Source organism: Pelobates fuscus, chromosome 4 (genome assembly GCF_036172605.1).
Source record: "Pelobates fuscus isolate aPelFus1 chromosome 4, aPelFus1.pri, whole genome shotgun sequence".
Classification (NCBI taxonomy): Eukaryota; Metazoa; Chordata; class Amphibia; order Anura; family Pelobatidae; genus Pelobates; species Pelobates fuscus.
In genome coordinates this window covers 200,388,012-200,406,348 of record NC_086320.1, presented here as the reverse complement: position 1 = coordinate 200,406,348, position 18,337 = coordinate 200,388,012, and the positions used below count along the sequence as shown (strand labels likewise).

General features: G+C 43.2%; 1 protein-coding gene across 2 annotated transcripts in view; it reads left to right on the top strand.

Annotated features, from left to right (window-relative positions):
• Window positions 1-18,337, top strand: part of FBXL7 (F-box and leucine rich repeat protein 7) — a 252,268-nt gene that overhangs the window by 93,688 nt on the left and 140,243 nt on the right. The window contains exons 1-2 of one of the 2 annotated variants that reach the window (XM_063450564.1): window positions 2,593-2,635; window positions 12,188-12,277. Coding sequence is in view for 1 of the 2 variants with exons in the window: in XM_063450563.1 (XP_063306633.1) it covers window positions 12,188-12,277 (90 nt within the window). In the remaining variant the exon portion in view is untranslated. Of the gene's footprint in view, window positions 1-2,592; window positions 2,636-12,187; window positions 12,278-18,337 lie in introns of those variants that run through there. The other variant, XM_063450563.1, reaches the window with a different exon arrangement.

Below are 18,337 nucleotides of genomic sequence, written 5' to 3'. Positions count from 1 at the left end.
GTTCTGGTGACTAAAGTGTCCCTTTAAGAATTGTATTTTTGATGTTGAAAAATCTGGCTCCTGGGGGCGGGGCCTGACCAGCATGGCGACTGAAAGCATTTTCTCTGAGCTCCAGCTTCAAGCCATATATTGAACCAACAAATCAACTCCCACCACACTCTGCAGCCCTTAAATTGTGACTTACCTGTGTCTAGAGCCCGCGGGGGCATTTACACAGCTTTCTCCCTCTGTGATCCCCGGTAGTGCAAGTGAGGCCCAGTGAGCCCGTCGGACAGGCGAGACGGCTGCTTGCCTGTACTGTGTATCACTGAGCCTACACAGGACAAGCTACAGCTCCATCCCCCGTTCCCCTTCTGGACCTGCGGAGGTCCACAATGGCTGTCCTGCTACACCAGCGAGACTCTGTGTCACTGATCCTGAATCGGCAAACTTCGCGACTCACCTACTCAAGATGGTGGCGGACTCAGGAGCTAGCAAGACACTACACACACAGCACGAAAGGCTGCAACTCGACCTCATAGGCAAGTCACTACAGTGACTAGACGCAATCTTTGACCGGCTTTGGGCCAACTTGGAGGCAAGACAGGTAACTGCAGTACCACATCAGCCTGCACAGGAGACGAAGAGCAAAGTGAGGAGTGGGGGTGATGGGGCACTCCACTGTCCCAAGCACAAGAAACCTCTGTTTTAAGTCCACCTGGGCTGAAGGCTACTAAGGACGAGACCCTGACGCATCGACCACATGAGCAGGAGACCACCCGCTTCCAGCGGAGACATACCAACAGGGTCTTCTGTCTCTCCAATATGGGGCAGCACTTGGACTCTTTGAGCCCCCAACATGGATGCAGGCCTGCATACCGGCCTGGAGTGGGAGGTCTGTCCTCCAGCGCACACCCTCTTACGAATTATTGGACTCTCAATGCACCTATATCCCGTGCATGCCAACAGCTGGCATAAGCTGAGCAAGTCTCTCGGAGGGGCACCAACATAGTCCACACTATTGGATCATCGCATAACCTACTGATGACATAGCGCTCTCTATAGCTCACCCTGTCTCTCTTTACCAACTTGCATATACTCCCCCTGTTAACACTACATGTCCTTATAATATGGCACAGTGTGAGGCTTTACATGTCAAAGCAGCATATAACATTAGAGAATAGGAGCTTGAGGGTCACTAACAGTTTGTCTTAGGGTACCTTAATGCTGGTGTTTCGTCCTCTCCTTCACTATACCTTAAGCACCCCGAAATGGGGGAATAGCAGAGAGAGCACCGCATAACTTGTCCCCTGTCAAAGTTAGCTCTCGTGTCATACTAGCACCATATGCGACGGCGTTTACCGAATCTCAAAGCACCAGCCAGTGGCACAAACACCTCTGTTTTAGTATTTTTGTTCTATAGCTTCCCCAGTACACTCTACTTTGCTTACTCGTAAGTAACTATATAGGTGACATGCCAATCTAGAGTAACCTCTCCTTTACAACTAGCCATGGAAGCATACCTTGCATATGTTGTTATCATACTATAAAATATGCATGTTTTTCTCAAGTACTCCAACTGTTAAACATGAAAATATGCTTGAGGATTGCTGTTGGGGCACCCCAAGCTTGTCTGTATCGATATTATGCACCACAAAAATACAAAATAAAAAAAATGAAAATATGAAAAATCTGACTCCCAACTTTTTTTAGCTGGCTACTAGATTTAAAACAAATTTGTCAAGCCCTGCTTTACCACCACCTCAGAATTATCCTTTTTTCTCTTTGTTTCTAACTCTTTTTTTAGCCTATTGTCATCCTTACGTTATTACGTTTAGCCCATTTCACTTTCAAAATTTTTATTAATAATTTTGCATGCCTATGTCTATTGTCCTTCTCTGTCTATCTCCTAACACTTACTAGAACTGTTGCTTTCTAAGGGTTATTCTGCAAACTCTGAATTGTAGTGTCTTGAAATCCAGATGAAAAAACTAATGCAAAAGTGATCATGTTGTGCCTATAGTTAGAGATTTTTTTCAGAACAGCTAGTTTAGCCTAAGTTTTGCCATTTAGATTTTAATTTGGTACTATTCCGAGTTTAGTTTATAACACTGTCTGGTGAAGGACTGCTTACCAGCTACAGAGTTAAAGGAATGCGTCGATCCCCATAACAACTTCATCTAAATTAAGTTATTGTGCCCCCCAGCAAATTCTTACCTTATGGGGTTAAACCGTTCTGTAATAGCGTAACCCAAAAGGCTGCCTCCAGCTCTGATCTCCAGGTCACCAAAGCGACATCCGACTGCAGAATCTAAGTTACAGGAAGCGTGCAGTGACGCCAGGCAGGGGAGCAGCTGATTGGGTAGAATAGTCAGCTGATGCTCTAAGCCAGGCATAGGCAACCTTTGGCACTGCAGATGTTTTGGTCTAAACCTCCCATGATGCTTTGCCAGCATTATGGGTGTAAGAGCATTATGGGGGATGTAGTCCACAACATCTGGAGTGCCAAAGGTTGCCTACCCCTGCTCTAAGCCAATCAGAAGCTTCCCAATTGATAAAAAAAAAGGTATGCACTTCATGGGGGACCTGGAAATCAGGGCTGGACCTCGAGAACGGTTTAACACCTCAAGGGAAGAGTGTGCCCAGGGGTCTCTTGGTAAGGATTGCAGTAAATGTTCTATAACTCGGTTTACCTATGTAGTAAATGTTTCAGATTAACAATCAATTTATATTTTTAACGTTTTAAAAAGTAGCATTAACCCTTTCATCAGCATGGCAGAATCACTGTTAACCACTTCAGAGTCACTGAGTTACATGGGAAGGGGGGTCTGGATTCTATTAAAAGCAACAAACAATTGGTAACTGAATAGCAGTTCTCTTATAGACACTATGAGAAATCTTCTATTCAGTTACCAGAGATAGGCGTATCCAGGGGCGGACTGAGAACCCTCAGGGCCCCCGGGAAAAATAAATCCCCCTTACAGGCCCCACCCATACTCCGCAGCAAGCGCCACCCATGTCCCGCCTCCATGCACCGCCTCCAGCCACACCCTACACAATCTTTAGACACAAGGAACAAAAGTGCAATAATCCCTTCGAGGCCCCAGTAGAGACTACAATTGAGGGCTAATGGGCCATGGAGGGGGGTCTTTCTAGCTGAGGCTATCTCAGTGTCCTTTAGAGAGTGTGTTAGAAAGAATCCCCTCCAGACCCTATTAGAGACTACAATGGAGTCTAATAGGCTTGGAAGGGGGTCTTTCTAACAGAGGCCATCTCAGTGTCCCTGCTGGAAACAGTCGCCTCCAGGCCCCAGTAGAGATTACAATTGAGGGCTAATGGGCCATGGAGGGGGGGAGCATTCTAGCAGAGGCTATCTCAGTGTCCTTTAGAGAGTGTGTTAGAAAGAATTTCCTCCAGGTCCCATTAGAGACTACAATGGAGTATAATGGGGCCTCGAGGGCGGTCTCTCCAACACTCTGGTTCCTATTCACAATATAGCAACACAACATAGCTCGCTGATACCTAGGCCAAGTTGGCTCCTCTTACCTTAATTACTATTGCTGGCTGGCAGTCTGTGGGCTTGCTGGAAGGCTGTGGGCTTACTGGCTGCGGCTGCCAGGCTGTGGGCTTGCTGGCAGGCTGTGGGCTTGCTGGCTGTAAGCCTAACTGGTGGCCTGTGGGCTGGCTGGCATGCTACTGGCCAGCCTGTGGGCTGGCTGGCCGGCCTGTGGGCTGGCTGGCTGGCCGGCCTGTGGGCTGGGTGGCTTGCTGGCTACTGGGGCACTTGTAGATTATTTAAAAAAATAATCCATGCACAATAACCACTACTGCTCTGTGTAGTCGTTATGGTGCCAGGAGGGCCGGGCCCCCCTTTCAGAGTAAGTAGTCAAACCGTTTAAGAACAGTTTGACAACTTACCTGGGGTCTGCTGGGATATGAGGCTGTAGTAGGGTATAGGAGCAGTGATGCAATGTGTAAGGGGTGCAGTGTGTGTGAAAGGTTCAGTGTGTGTGAGGGGGTGTAGTGTGTGAATGTGTAGGGTGTGTGGGGCAATGTGTGTATGAGGGGGCTGTGTATGTGTGTGGCAATGTTAGTATGGGGGGCTGTGTGTGTATGGGTGGGCAGTGTATGTGTGTGTGTGTGAGGCAATGTGTGTAAATGTGTATGGTGTGTGTGGGTGTATGGGGGGCAGTGTGTGAATGTGTATGGTGTGTGGGGGCAGTGTGTTTATGGGGCTAGAGTTCACTCTCACCACTGCGACCACCAGGAATCCCTGGTGGTCACAGTGTTGAGAGTGAACTCTAGCCCGTAGCTCCAGGGCTAGAGTTTACTCTCGCAAGAGCCGTAACGTTGCCGTGGTAACCGCGGCAACGATCTGTGCTCGCGCAAGAAGGACCCAGAGGAGCTGAAGACTGAGCTCCCGGGTCCTCTCTTCCTCCCTCCCCTGCCGGCTGCCCGCACGGTGCCTGCGGACAGGGGAGGGGGCAATTGCCCTCCTCTTACTCCCCCCTCTTCTTACCCCCCTTCGTACTCCTCCCCTCTTCTTACTCTCCCCCTCTTCTTACTCCCCCTTCTTACTCTCCCCCTCTTCTTACTCCCCCTTCTTACCCCCCTCTTCTTACTCCCCCTCTTCTTACTCCCCCTCCCCTCTTCTTACTCCCACCTCTTCTTACTCCCCCCTCTTCTTACTCCCCTCCCCCCTCTTCTTACCCCCTCCCCCCTCTTCTTACACCCCCCTCTTCTTACTCCCCTCCCCCTATTCTTACCCCCCTCCCCCTTCTTACTCCTCCCTCCCCCTCTTCTTACTCCCCCTCTTCTTACCCTCTTCTTACCCCCCTCCCCCCTCTTCTTACTCCCCCCTCTCCCTCTTCTTACTCCCCCTTCCTCTTTTTACTCCCCCTCCCCCTCTTCTTACCCCTTCTTACTCCTCCCCCTCTTCTTACCCCCTTCTTACTCCCCCCTCTCTTATTACTCCCCCCTCCTCTCTTCTTACCCCCCTCTCTCTCTTCTTACTCCCACTCCCTCTCTTCTTACCCCCCCTTCCTCTCTCTTCTTACCCCCTCCCTCTCTCTTCTTACCCCCCTCCCTCTCTCTTCTTACCCCCTCCCTCTCTCTTCTTACCCCCCCTCCCTTTCTCTTCTTACCCCCCTCCCTTTCTCTTCTTACCTCCTCCCTCTTTCTTCTTACCCCCCTCCCTCTTTCTTCTTACCCCCTCCCTCTTTCTTCTTACCACCCGTCCTCCCTCTTTCTTCTTACCCCCCTACCTCTTTCTTCTTACCCCCCCTACCTCTTTCTTCTTACCCCCCCTACCCCTTTCTTCTTATCCCCCTCCTCCCTCTTTCTTCTTACCCCCTCCCTCTTTCTTCTTACCCCCCTCCCTCTTTCTTCGGAGTTAATCTGCCAGGGAATCTGCTGTTTATTTTTATTTTATTTTTAATTCTTTATTTATTCCAAGGCAAAACACCACATGAATACAAACATAGTAATGCAGTTAGACACAAAGAACTGAATATACATCCGAAAGTGCACAAGTGAAATAAACAAGCATAGTATACAAAGTCAATCTTCAAGTGCATGAGGCTGTTGTGTACAAACTGCCATAGCCCGTTCTCCATTGGTGTCCCGCCAGGTTTTTAGATAAAGGTAAAAAATAAAAATAAAAATTGTGAGGATCTGACCAACCAGTGTGTGCAGGACCTTTTCATACAGCGCCCATGTTTAGTGACCTAAATAGAGCACAGGTGGGCTCGTATCGTTTGAGAGAGCTAGCACCGCTCACAGATCCTCCAGCATAGTGCCTCCAGTTTCCTGTTATTACCACCTGTGGCTCGACATATGAAAAATGATGCCCACATACTCGGTGCGTTTGAGATGCAAGTACCGGTCAGATCCGAGAAGAAAGTGATGTTAGGAATGATAGAAGTAGACAAAACTTCCAAGAAGGAAAGAGGGAGGAGAGAGAGGGAGGGAGAAGGGATAGAAGGGGGGGGGGGGGAAAGAGAGGAACAGGAGGGAGTGGAACAGGGAGTCAATCGCCATGACTATGGTAGGACTAAACTACCCAATCACAAAGGGGTCCAATAATGGTTAGCAACAGCGCAACGGTAATGTAGAGAACTAACTCGCGAGGGTAGTCCGTAAGTTCCGATCGCCCCCCTGTGGGAGCGTAGAGTGGGCGAGTCAAAAATTGGTGTAGATCGGCCACCAAAAGATATGGGGGCCGGGGGGATAACCCTCCCCCCATCTCCTAGTCGCCAACTCCGCTATCTACCCATGGGCCCCAGACCTTTTCGAATTTAGACAAAGTACCCCGGACCTGTGCTGTTTATTTGTCCATCAAGAAATTATCTCAAATTTTTTGTATAACCAGGTCTAGCGAGGGGATCCCTCTCTGCAGCCAGACCTGTGCCAAAGCCCTCCTAGCAGCTAAGTTTACCTTAAGTAATAATTTCTGTTCAGTTCTAGTCCAGTTATCCATAGACCTGGCCAAGAGGAAGACCCAGGGGTCCAGGCGGACCTCTCTGTCAAAGATGTCCCACAGCAGGTCCGCAATCTGTTTCCAGTATTTTTGTGCCTCTGGGCAATCCCACCACATGTGATAATAAGTCCCCTTCTGGCCACAGCCTCTCCAACATAAATCTGTGGATATTGTATTCATTCTGCAAAGCTTTACCGGTGTGGCGTACCATCTGAACATGGTCTTATAAGCCTGTTCCTGCATGGAGACACATATCGACGAGGTCGCTGTGGCCTCCCAAATCTCCTGCCATTCAAGGCCCTCCAACTCCTCGTTTAAGTCCGCCTCCCATTGGGCAATATAAGTGAGTTCCCCCCACTCAGACGTAGTCGTGCTCAAATGCGCATACAAATTCGTAATCAGACCTTTTGGAAATTGTTCTTTCGTGCACATCTGCTCGAAAAACGTAAGTGGGGTTAACGCAGCTGTTTTCACCCCTGGGGTCTGAGCGAAGTCCCTAAGTTGGAGGTATCTAAAAAAGTCAGACGGACGTAAAGGGGCTCTGGATTTCAATCCCTCGAAGGATATAAGCGATCCGCCCTCATATAGTTGGTATAAACGCTGTACCCCAGTACTCTCTAAGCCTCTAAAGTCCCTTGCCTCCATCCCAGGGAGAAATGCCGTATTCCTCAGATAAGGAGCCAATGGAGACATGCGGGGGGATAAACCATATTTTGAAGATGCAGCGTCCAATATTTTTAGGGAGTTATTAATAGCCGGGCACGCAATGCTGTTTATTTTTGACATTTTGCCACACGTCTACCATACTCAGATATGATGTTTCTAAATATTTGAAATATTGATTATTGTTTGCTTCTGCTTTATTCATATTGTTAGAACCTTGATCTAGAATATGTCTCTAGGATCATGATTTAATTCAGTATTACATAAATCTCACAAAGCACAGAAACCACAAGGAATTAATGATTTAGATGGCAGGCCATGGAAATCTCATGTGGTAATTCTACTGATTGCCTTTTTACCAATATGTTACATGGCAAAACATGCTATTGTTTAATCATGTCCCCCGCCCTTAATTATATGTTTCCTGCAAAAAAAAGACACATTATGAGCATGCATTTTTGCAGTGATTTAGAGTTTCACATGTACTTCTCACTAAATATTTAGCTATTCAACTACGGCTCAGTTATTCATGATTAAAATAAATAAATATATAGATATAGGCACAGCTATTAATATTTATATATATATATATATATATATATATATATATATACCCTGCTGATTTTGAACGTTTGCCCACTGACAAAGACATGATCAGTCTATAATTTTAATGGTAGGTGTATTTTAACAGTGAGAGACAGAATAACCAAAACAAAAATCCAGAAAAATGCATGTCAAAAAGTTATAAATTGGTGGCAAAACCCTTGCTGGAAACCACAGAGTTTAGACGTTTCTCTTAGTTGGCCACCAGGTTTGCACACATCTCAGGAGGGATTTTGTCCCACTCCTCTTTGCAGATCCTCTCCAAGTCATTAAGGTTTTGAGGCTGAAGTTTGGCAACTCAAACCTTTAGCTCCCTCCACAGATTTTCTATAGGATTAAGGTCTGGAGACTGGCTAGGCCACTCCAGGACCTTAATGTGCTTCTTCTTGAGCCACTCCTTTGCTGCCTTGGCTGTGTGTTTTGGGTAATTATCATGCTTTAATACCCATCCATGACCCATTTTCAATGCCCTGGCTGAGGGAAGGAGGTTCTCACCCTAGATTTGATGGTACATGGCCCCGTCCATCGTCCCTTTGATGCGGTGCAGTTGTCATGTCCCCTAAGCAGAACCCCCCACCCCCCCCCCCCCCCAAGCTTAATTTTTCCACCTCCATGTTTGATATTGGGGATGGTGTTCTTGGGGTCATAGGCAGCATTCCTACTCCTCAAAACATGGCGAGTTGAGTTGATGCCAAAGAGCTTGATTTTGGTTCCATCTGACCACAACACTTTCACTCAGTTCTCCTCTGAATCATTCAGATTATCCTTGGCAAATTTCAGACGGGCCTTTGATTGATTGCTTCTGTGAACAGGTTCCTTTTATATGGGTAACAAGCTGAGATTAGGAGCACTCCCTTTAAGAGAGTTCTCCTAATCTAAGCTTGTTACCAGTATAAAAGACACCTGGGAGCCAGAAATATTGCTGATTGACAGGGGATCAAATACTTATTTCACTCATTGACATGCAAATCAATTTATAACTTTTTGACATATATATACATACACGCACAATCAAAGACATAAACCCACATAGACAAACACACAATCACATACATAAACACACATAATCACAACACACACAATCACAGACACAATCACATACACACACAAACATTACATACATACACACATTTACTAATTAAGAGGTCCACCCAGCCTCCCTACCTTGCTCTAGAAGGGCTGGAGTGGATCCTCAGTCCATGGTGGTCAGTGGTTGCTGCTAGGATCTCTGTGCCCTTCCTGCACAGGCACCTCGCAGGCCCCTCGCGCATCCTGTAATGACGCAGAGGCCGCAGTCAGATGCACACAGTGCCCCACACAGTCACTCGCACACAGTCACACTGTTACAGGCAGACAGTCACACACAAAGTCACAGGCAGACAGTCACACAGGCAGTCACAGGTAGACAGTAACACAGGCAGACAGAACCCTTTTTGTTCCCTAACATGATGGGAAAACATCCTAACACCATGTTTCTAAAATAGAGAGTGCCCGTATGTGTCTGTGCAATTCCCACTGCTTTGCGCACACTTGGAGGTTTGTTCACTCTCCCCTCGCAATATTTTATTTGTTCTCAAAGTGTTTAGAGATCCACCATTTCAGTTACAATAAACATCTTTGTTCTCCAGAATGTCATGTTCTCTCAGTTTATTATTCTTGCTTCAGTCCAGTATTAGATCTTTTGTCATGCACTTGCCCTACTACAATTGATTCAATGTAATCATAACAATATGAATATTATTTTCTTCTTTTACCTTTTACAAAGTTAAAACAAAACCACTCCAAGCATCATAACTCACCTTTCTAAGGAGTCAAACAGTATTTTAATGATTTGACTTCTTACCTGGGGTCTCACAGACAGGTAGGTAGGCAGAAATGCACTCTCTTGGATCCTGAGGTTGGTCAATCATCACAATATACCGTATATACTCGAGTATAAGCAGAGTTTTTCAGCACATTTTTTGTGCTGAAAAACCCCAACTCGGCTTATACTCGAGTCATAGTCTGTATTATGGCAATTTTCATTGCCATAATACAGACTGGGGGCTGCAGAGATGTTACTTACCTCTCCTGCAGCTCCTGTCAGCTCTCTCCTCCGCGCCGTCCGTTCAGCACCTCGGTCGGCTCTCGCGAGACTTACAGTGTGAGCTGACAGAGGGAGCTGACCGGACGGCGCGGAGGAAGAGAGAGCTGACAGGAGCTGCAGGAGAGGTAAGTAACATCTCTGCAGCCCCCACAGCCCCCCCTCTGAACTACCAACCCCACTGGACCACCAGGGAAGGAGCCCCCCTCCCTGGCCAGCTAGCAAGCAGGGAGGGGGGACGAAACAAAAATAAATTAATAATAAAATAATAATTAAAAAAAAAAAAATAACATTAAAAATTATAAATAATAATAAAAAAATATGAAAATAATTAAAAAAATAATAAGTAAATAAAAAAAATAATTAAAAAAAATATTAAAATAATGTAAAAAAAAATAATAAAATTGCCCACCCCCCCAAGGCTCTGCAACACACACATACACACACACACACACTGCACTCATACACACACACACTGCATTCATACACACTGCACTCATACACACACTGCACTCATACACACACTGCACTCATACACACACTGCACTCATACACACACTGCATTCATACACACACACTGCATTCATACACACACACTGCATTCATACACACACACTGCACTCATACACACACACACTGCACTCATACACACACACTGCACTCATACACACGCTGCACTCATACACACACACTGCATTCATTATATACACACACTGGAAATAAATATTCAATTAATGTAATTTTTTTTTAGGATCTAATTTTATTTAGAAATTTACCAGTAGCTGCTGCATTTCCCACCCTAGTCTTATACTCGAGTCAATAAGTTTTCCCAGTTTTTTGGGGTAAAATTAGGGGCCTTGGCTTATATTCGGGTCGGCTTATACTCGAGTATATACGGTAATTTGCAGATAATAAACTATGGTCCAGGCACTCAAGGTAAATCCAAATTGAGCAGGTTTATTCCTTTATAGCACCCATTCATTTTAATCAGGGCATACACAGTCATATATGTGCAGTCATGCAGTAGTTGTATATTTGAAATGACTAAGAAAAACAGTATTGGCTGAGATACTGTGTGAGAAAGCAAAAAATGTGGTGTTTTAATACATTTTTTACAAATCCATTATAAAAATGATGTATTAAAGTTACATAATACAAGGATTGCTTAGGCCATCGACCTTTATAGGAGCCAGGAATCTACATCTTGTTTTTGAGATAAACCTTGACAGTGATACAATTAGGGTAGGGGGACGGAACATCTGTGTTCTAACACAATGTCTCGTTATATGTGAAAAAATGTCTGACACTTATTAAACTTACATTGGCTCCTATTTTATGCTTCATTACCTCGGTAAATCTGCCATTAAGCCAGCATATTATTGTTTTTACTTTAAAAGAGTTGACATAATTAACTGTGACTTAAGACCTTACACTATATCAAGAGATAGGGCGTTTGTCAATTTTTTCACGGTAACCTCCTTGTGGTGTCATAGAGGCCCTATGGAATTTTCACCTTAGCTCAAATGCAGCCCTTCCATAATCAGAAATATCCATTTTGGCAAACTTGCTTATTGTATTGAAGATTTCAAGTTTATGTGATGCACAGTCTATATTGTTATACATACTGTCTATATGTTTGATAACGAATAAAGTCCACTCTGCATGCTCCTGTGTCATCACAATACTTCAAAAGTAGAAATTGGTTCTGTTATATTATGTAGAAATTGCAAATTATTGAAAACCAGTTGATATTTCATTCTAGATCAGATTGCTGGGAGCAAAGAGCACTTTTATACTCTTTCTGGGCCTGTATCTGAATTACCTTAAATAAAATCGTTCTGTCTGTCGATTCCATGAGATATTCTTTATTAGAGTAGTTGACAATAAACAAAAGTATACAAATGCAAATATCTTCCCAAAAGTCTTTTTTTTCAGTTAGTTAAGGAAAGCTCACAAAGCAATGATTTAAAATTCTCATTTACATGTATTGATGGCATATCTCCCCTATAGCCATAATCTGAGGCATTTGACTTGCACCACTTGTAAATGTCACTTAGATGTTGAGTGGTTGCAAGAAAGGTGTTTTGTATTTTGGTGTGTGTTGACACATTGAAGTAGGTGTTATAACCTCAACATGACAAGTTCAATGCGCTGCAGTAGGTGAAGTGATTAGAATTTCATCTAATGGTCTTGTTGCCATTTTGCTACAACTGGGAAATGTTGCTTTAAATATACTTTTTTACACTGCAATGTCTATGATAGAAAGTGTCAATATGACTCGTGAATAAGTTAGATAGTGAAAACTGTAGAGATGCACTAAATATCTCTTAATGAATCTCCTAACTTTGTAATTTTGTTTGTGTTTTTTTCTCTTATTTTAGGCAAAGGCAGCTCAAGCATCTCATCCGACGTGAGTTCAAGTACAGATCACACTCCAACTAAAGCCTTGAAAAATGTGGCTACCAGCGAAGGTATGCATCTGCTCTTGTAATTTTCTGATCATGTTAGCCTGGGAAGTTAAATCAATATACAAAAATGAAGTAGCACGCACTGTTTTAGCACCCAACTTGTGTCCAGATTTCGCCTTTCAACCAAGTACGTACAGCATAGCCCAGGTATAGAAATGGGGTATTAGTGCACATCCGTAAACCTCTCAAACTTGTGAAGTGTGCTGTTGTACAAAAGCTTATTGGAACCAAAACATTGCCTTGTGTGGGTAACGGTACCCTAAGGAACTCTTTAAATGCCTGTATGGGACCTGGAGAGCTGAGTTCTGTATTCTGGTTCAATGTAATGTTGCAATTGCATTTATGGAGATACGTTTCTAATTTCTTTAAACACTTAACAAGGTTAGGGTGTGTTTTTATGTCCTAAAGCATGGGCTTTTAATGATATTAAGGTATAATGATGAGACATCGTAAAGTTTTGGTGTGAGCTAAGTTCAAGTTAAGTCCCGGGGGCCCCCTTCTGTCAGCTGGGGCATATTTAATGACCAAGACTGGCAGATGAGCTCTATGTAGCACTCAAAGTCAGCACTACATATAGCTCTTTAATTAAGGGATTTTAATACCCAGTTTGAAAGTCTGGTGTACCTGGGAGACCCAGGTATCAGCTCTGTCAGCTGAGGCCATATTTAGTCTAGTGGCCTCAGGCTGAGTGATAAGCTGTATATACACCATTTATATCCACTGAAAATGGATCACGCTCAACTGCAGTGTTTCTCCAGCTGCCATTTGATCAAGGGATAATGTCTGAAAATAGTCTGACAGGGTCTCTCTGCATGCCCCCCTACTAACTGCGAAAGTGCTGGGCATCAGTGGTGTATTTTGGTTTCATGCTGCCCTAAGCATGACAAAACCTGGGCACCCCCCTAATCTAAATATGCCCACCCCTTCTAAATATGCCCACCCCTTCAAGGCTGCACCTCTTCCTGATTAAGAACCCACCCCTTCCTCTTTAGACTCCACCTTTCCTACTCCTTTTAAAGGGATACTATAGTGCCAGGACTGGTAGACTAGAGGTGGACTTAACCCCTGCGAAACTGCAATAATAACACTTTCAGGATTAAGGAGACTGGGACACTGCACCCAGACCACTTCAATAATCTGAAGTGGTCTGGGTGCCTATAGTGCACACCCTTTAAGCACACACTCTGACAGACACAAGCACATTCACTGACAGACACACACTGGCTGATACACATGGACAGTCACACACACACACACACACACTCAATGACAAACACATAGATGTCACTGACAGACACAGACTCACTGATTTGACCAACACATTTGCGGACTGACACACACTGACAGATACACATTGACAGTCACACTGACAGACTCAAACTCACTGATTTGACACTCACACATTCACTGACAAACACTCACTCATTAACAGACATACACACACACACTGACTGACACACAAACACTGACAGACACTCATTGACAGACACCCTGATAGTCACACATACACACTCAATGACAGACTCTCACTGATTTGACAAACATTCACTAATTATTACAATTATAAATTAAGATTTTCCACCCAGCCCCCCTACCTAGAGAGCTAGTGTGGATCTGTCTCTGGGATCCAGTGGGGCTGCTGGGAGGCGTGCGGCTGTGTTAGAATCAGCAGTGGTGAGGGAGCTGTGATCTCCCTGCTCTGCTGCCTCATGGACCGTCTACTGAAGCCGGGACCCGGAATATGACGTCATATTCCGGTTCCCGCGGCATCAGTAAACGGTGTGCTAGGAAGCAGAGCAAGGAGATCACAGCTCCCTCGCTGCTGCTGATTCTAACACAGCCACACTCCTCCACGCAGCCCCACTGGACCCAGGGGACAGGGCGAACACCGGGAAAGCTGGAGTGGGGATGGCATTTTTTACCGCACCCTGGTTAGTGCCTCCCAAGGCAAATGCCTAGTTTGTACACCAATGCTGGAGCACCGATCTCAGTGTGATCATCAGGGAAAGCATGCTGGAGGTTCAGCATTACAGGGAGATATCCCTCTCATGCTGAAAAAAACTAGTAGATGGCGGTCACAGAGCACTTTCTATTGTTTTATGTGGAAAATCCATGTGCTGATATCAGTACTGATATTAGTAGAAGGAATTCATTTGGGGTAGGGTTGATGCTGGGTTAGGGTTAGGGATAGTGCAGGGTTATAGTTAGGGTAGACATATTGTTAGAGCTACTGTTAGGGTTGTTATAGGGTTAGCCTATACCAAACACTAATTTAGATCCTAGATATATGAGGCATGTAACAATCAGGACTGATACGCAAATCTACTGTGAGTCCTTTTTCTTTAGTTGCACTGGATGTGTAAAAATGATGATAGGCAAAAATGTGACAAAATGCATACGTTAACATTTTATTCACTCTTAATATTATGTATATTAAGGTGGATATTTTGGATACTAAAAGAAAGTTATTTCTTTCATTTATAGACAATATATAATATGTACGGGGAACCTAACCTTATGGTGAAACAAACACATGCAAAGTGCAAAGTCTAGGTTTGGTTTGGTTTAGAACTTGGAGAATTGTCTCTGTCCTTAAAGGATTAAATAGTTAATGTTGATATTTCTGGCATCTAACTTAACAATTACACTGGTCCTTAATTGTTCCTGACAATACTTTTAAGCAGTACTTGTATGATTACTGTATAGCTTCTGGGCATATATTGAACACTATTGACTGGTCCTTTACTGTTTGCTGGATGATATTGCTTTCTGCAGAATTTGCACTTTATCAGTCTTCAGAAGGAAAATTTGCAATACTGTTAAGGAATGATATTTAGTGATTTCTTGTGCGCTATCACCACTTTGCAAGATTTACACCACAATGGCAACAAATTGTCTTTAACCCAATTTTTGATTTTGCAAATCTGTTGTCACCTTACTGTTAAGTGAATAAACATTGGGATACAGAGTTGCAGACGTCGCTATTGGAGTTTCTTGCTGCTTTGTGATGATATAAATTCCTGCATCATCAGAATCATCCTGACAACCGGAGCTTGAGACTTGGACGGTTACTTTGTGCTTGGACATGGGAAGAGTGCAGTTTCAAATGTTAACGGTTGCTTGATGTATAATAATATTAGATTTAATGGGCTATGCAATGCATGGTTTATTCACATGGCACTTAAAAGTTGGGAGAATTATTGTATGGGAAAGTATATGGTGTTGCAATCAGTCGAGCAGTTTGCTCTCTTCCCTGTGCCCCTCCGGTGTGCATTAGAAGGAGGGCACATAAGATGGAGAAGGTAGTAGAAAGCTATGTTTTCCTGAAGCTCCACTTGACCTTCTGTAACCCAAACACATATAATATGGGTTAGGCAGTGTGTGGTGAGGTTTATAGCCGTAATGGGGGAAAAAAGGTTTATTTTCCACAACACTATCATACACCTATGTATACCTCTGGCCTTATCTAAAAATATCTGAACAAATCACTAATAGGTCCTAAAGTGTAATATCTTAGTTGACCTCTGTATTTAGACATATTGACCCAAAACTCACCAGTGGGCAAAATGCTGTTATATAGGTAATATATATATATTTCTTCTGTACGTAGATTTACATGTTTCTGGCCTTAAAATGTGTCAATTTGCCAAACAGATGATTTTATTGTGGCCAGGTGAATTCAGGTTCCCTACAGGGAAAAAAAAAACTAGGTTTGCCTCAGGCCCAGAAAAATGTGGATGTGAAACAGCACACAATAAGGTTATTGCTAATTTGTATTATGACTGTGTGATGTAAGGAAAAAAGTAACTCTGAGTCAGCATTCTAAAAGCAAAATAATTGGACCATTCCATTGGTTTCCCCGGTTATTGTGCCAATTCTAAACCATTATTGGCTTTCCACATACAGGCTCCTTTGGGATCATCTACTATGATAGTCAACCTAGGCATGACCCTCTGTGTGATTGATGGAAATACTTTCCTTCACTATTCGTATAGCTGTTCTCTGGCTTTGCTTTATCCTGAATCCGTAACTATAGCCCCCAATCACAACTTCCTAATCGCACACAGAGAGATGCTATATTTGATACACACTCCATCCTATACCAACACACAGGGGATACATGAAAATAAACATCTATCTCTGGTTGTCAAAGAGACAATGTGGGATGTATTTTAATTTTCCTTTATTTTCAGATTCCTCTTCCCTGTATCCTTCATCAGCATCATTTCTTACAAACAGGTCCTTGTAATCATTAATATATTTAATTATTTCAATATGTGCTGTTGTCAACCATTCATATATGTTCACAAGTAATGCTGTATATATTCCAATCCCTCTAAGGGTTAATTACTTTCAGCATAGAAAATTCTGCTGTGCAGCGCTAAAAGCCAACAGTAGAAGATAAATGAGTGGTTACATGTGTGTATCCTCTGTGGAGATTGAGATATGAAGAATGAAATAGTTGATGGATCAGGTTCATGCTAGTGTAGTCTTATACAGCTCTGAAATGTAAACTCGCCAGCATGACATTCGAATCTAGATTGCCAGAGGCCAGAACTACCTTAGCCACTGATGATATGGTCATTCCCAGCTTCCTCTCTCTTTCCATGAGAATTCCGGAAGATTATCACATAATAAATGTCTTACTGTCTTCTTAACCCTTTAAGTGCCGGGCTTTCACTTTATTTATTTTACTGTACACAGCTGATCCAGAGCAATTAATGTCATGGAAGAAAAAATACATTTGTATTCTTTAGGCGATTGTATAAGAGCACTTTAACTATTTCAGTGCCAAGCACTCTAGTTCAAAGCATGGCATCACCGCCCAACCTAATGGCACTGAGGAGTTATAGAAATGGCGAAGTATGTAAGTCAGATTATATTCAACTCTGACCGTGCTTCCCAACTTAAATTCCAGCCACTGTGAGAATTCACTTTAATTGTTTTCAGTTATTCTGTTACCAGTCGCTAAAGAATAAGTCAGACCTTCTGCTTTAAAAGCAAAGGGACCCCTGTCCACTGCACAGTGCCACCAGCTTGTCACTCTAGTCTCCTCTGTCTTTTTCTGTTTTTTTTTCTTTTTCTTTTTTTTCAAAAACCTTTGGAATTTAGGGGAGGTGGGGGGTGGAAACGACCTCATGGAACACATCCAGATGTATATCCATTGTGGCTTCCAGCCAACCTCTGGTTAAAACAATTCAAGAATGTTATTTATTTTATGTTTTTTTTTCCCCTCTACAATCCCCTCCTCCCTTCTCCTTTAGTGCTGTGCTGGCATAGAAAGAAATGAAATCATTTTATAGTGACCTTCTAAATACCTTCACTAACAAGCCAAAAAACCCCAACAGCCAATTACTTGTTACAATGCTTTTGTCTCCATAGGATAGTGACGGCTAACCTTTGACACTTTGGCTGGCTGAGTATCAAGGGAACTGTAGTCCATAACAGCTGTACATCAAAAAATAGCCTTGAGTCCCTCAGGATATATATGACAGTTGTAACTGACAGCAGTTGGATGCAATGTTTTCCAAGCTCCATGTTAGCAGATATGTAATCCATTAAAAAGGGTGTACCATTACCGTGTACTGTTATTGTGGTTCGAGGTTTTTTTTTTTTGTTTTTTTTTTATTAAACATTTTAAGTTATATTTGTATGAATAATATTATATATTGTATTTAGTATAACCAATTGATGTATTTATTGAGGTTATGAATTAAAAATCATTAATGCTATACAATACCTGGGCTCAACAAATAAACCCAATCAGTATAAATGGTATTAATGCCAGCCAAGGATTATCCCGAAGGCATGCATATTGTAAAACAAGCATACATGACATGTGTTCTCTTTAAGTAAAATAGGGGAGTTGGGATGTTTGCTTCAAAAAAATGTAAAAACCATGGGAGAAATGTTCCACTGATTCCAACTGAAAATTTTTAGTAATTCTATTTACGTGTGAAAAGATTACAGAACGTAAACAGGCAAAACAGCTATGATGAGCAATAGTACCTAGTTATGAAGATACTATGCAGTTTAGAAACCGAGACATTTTAGAATTGACCA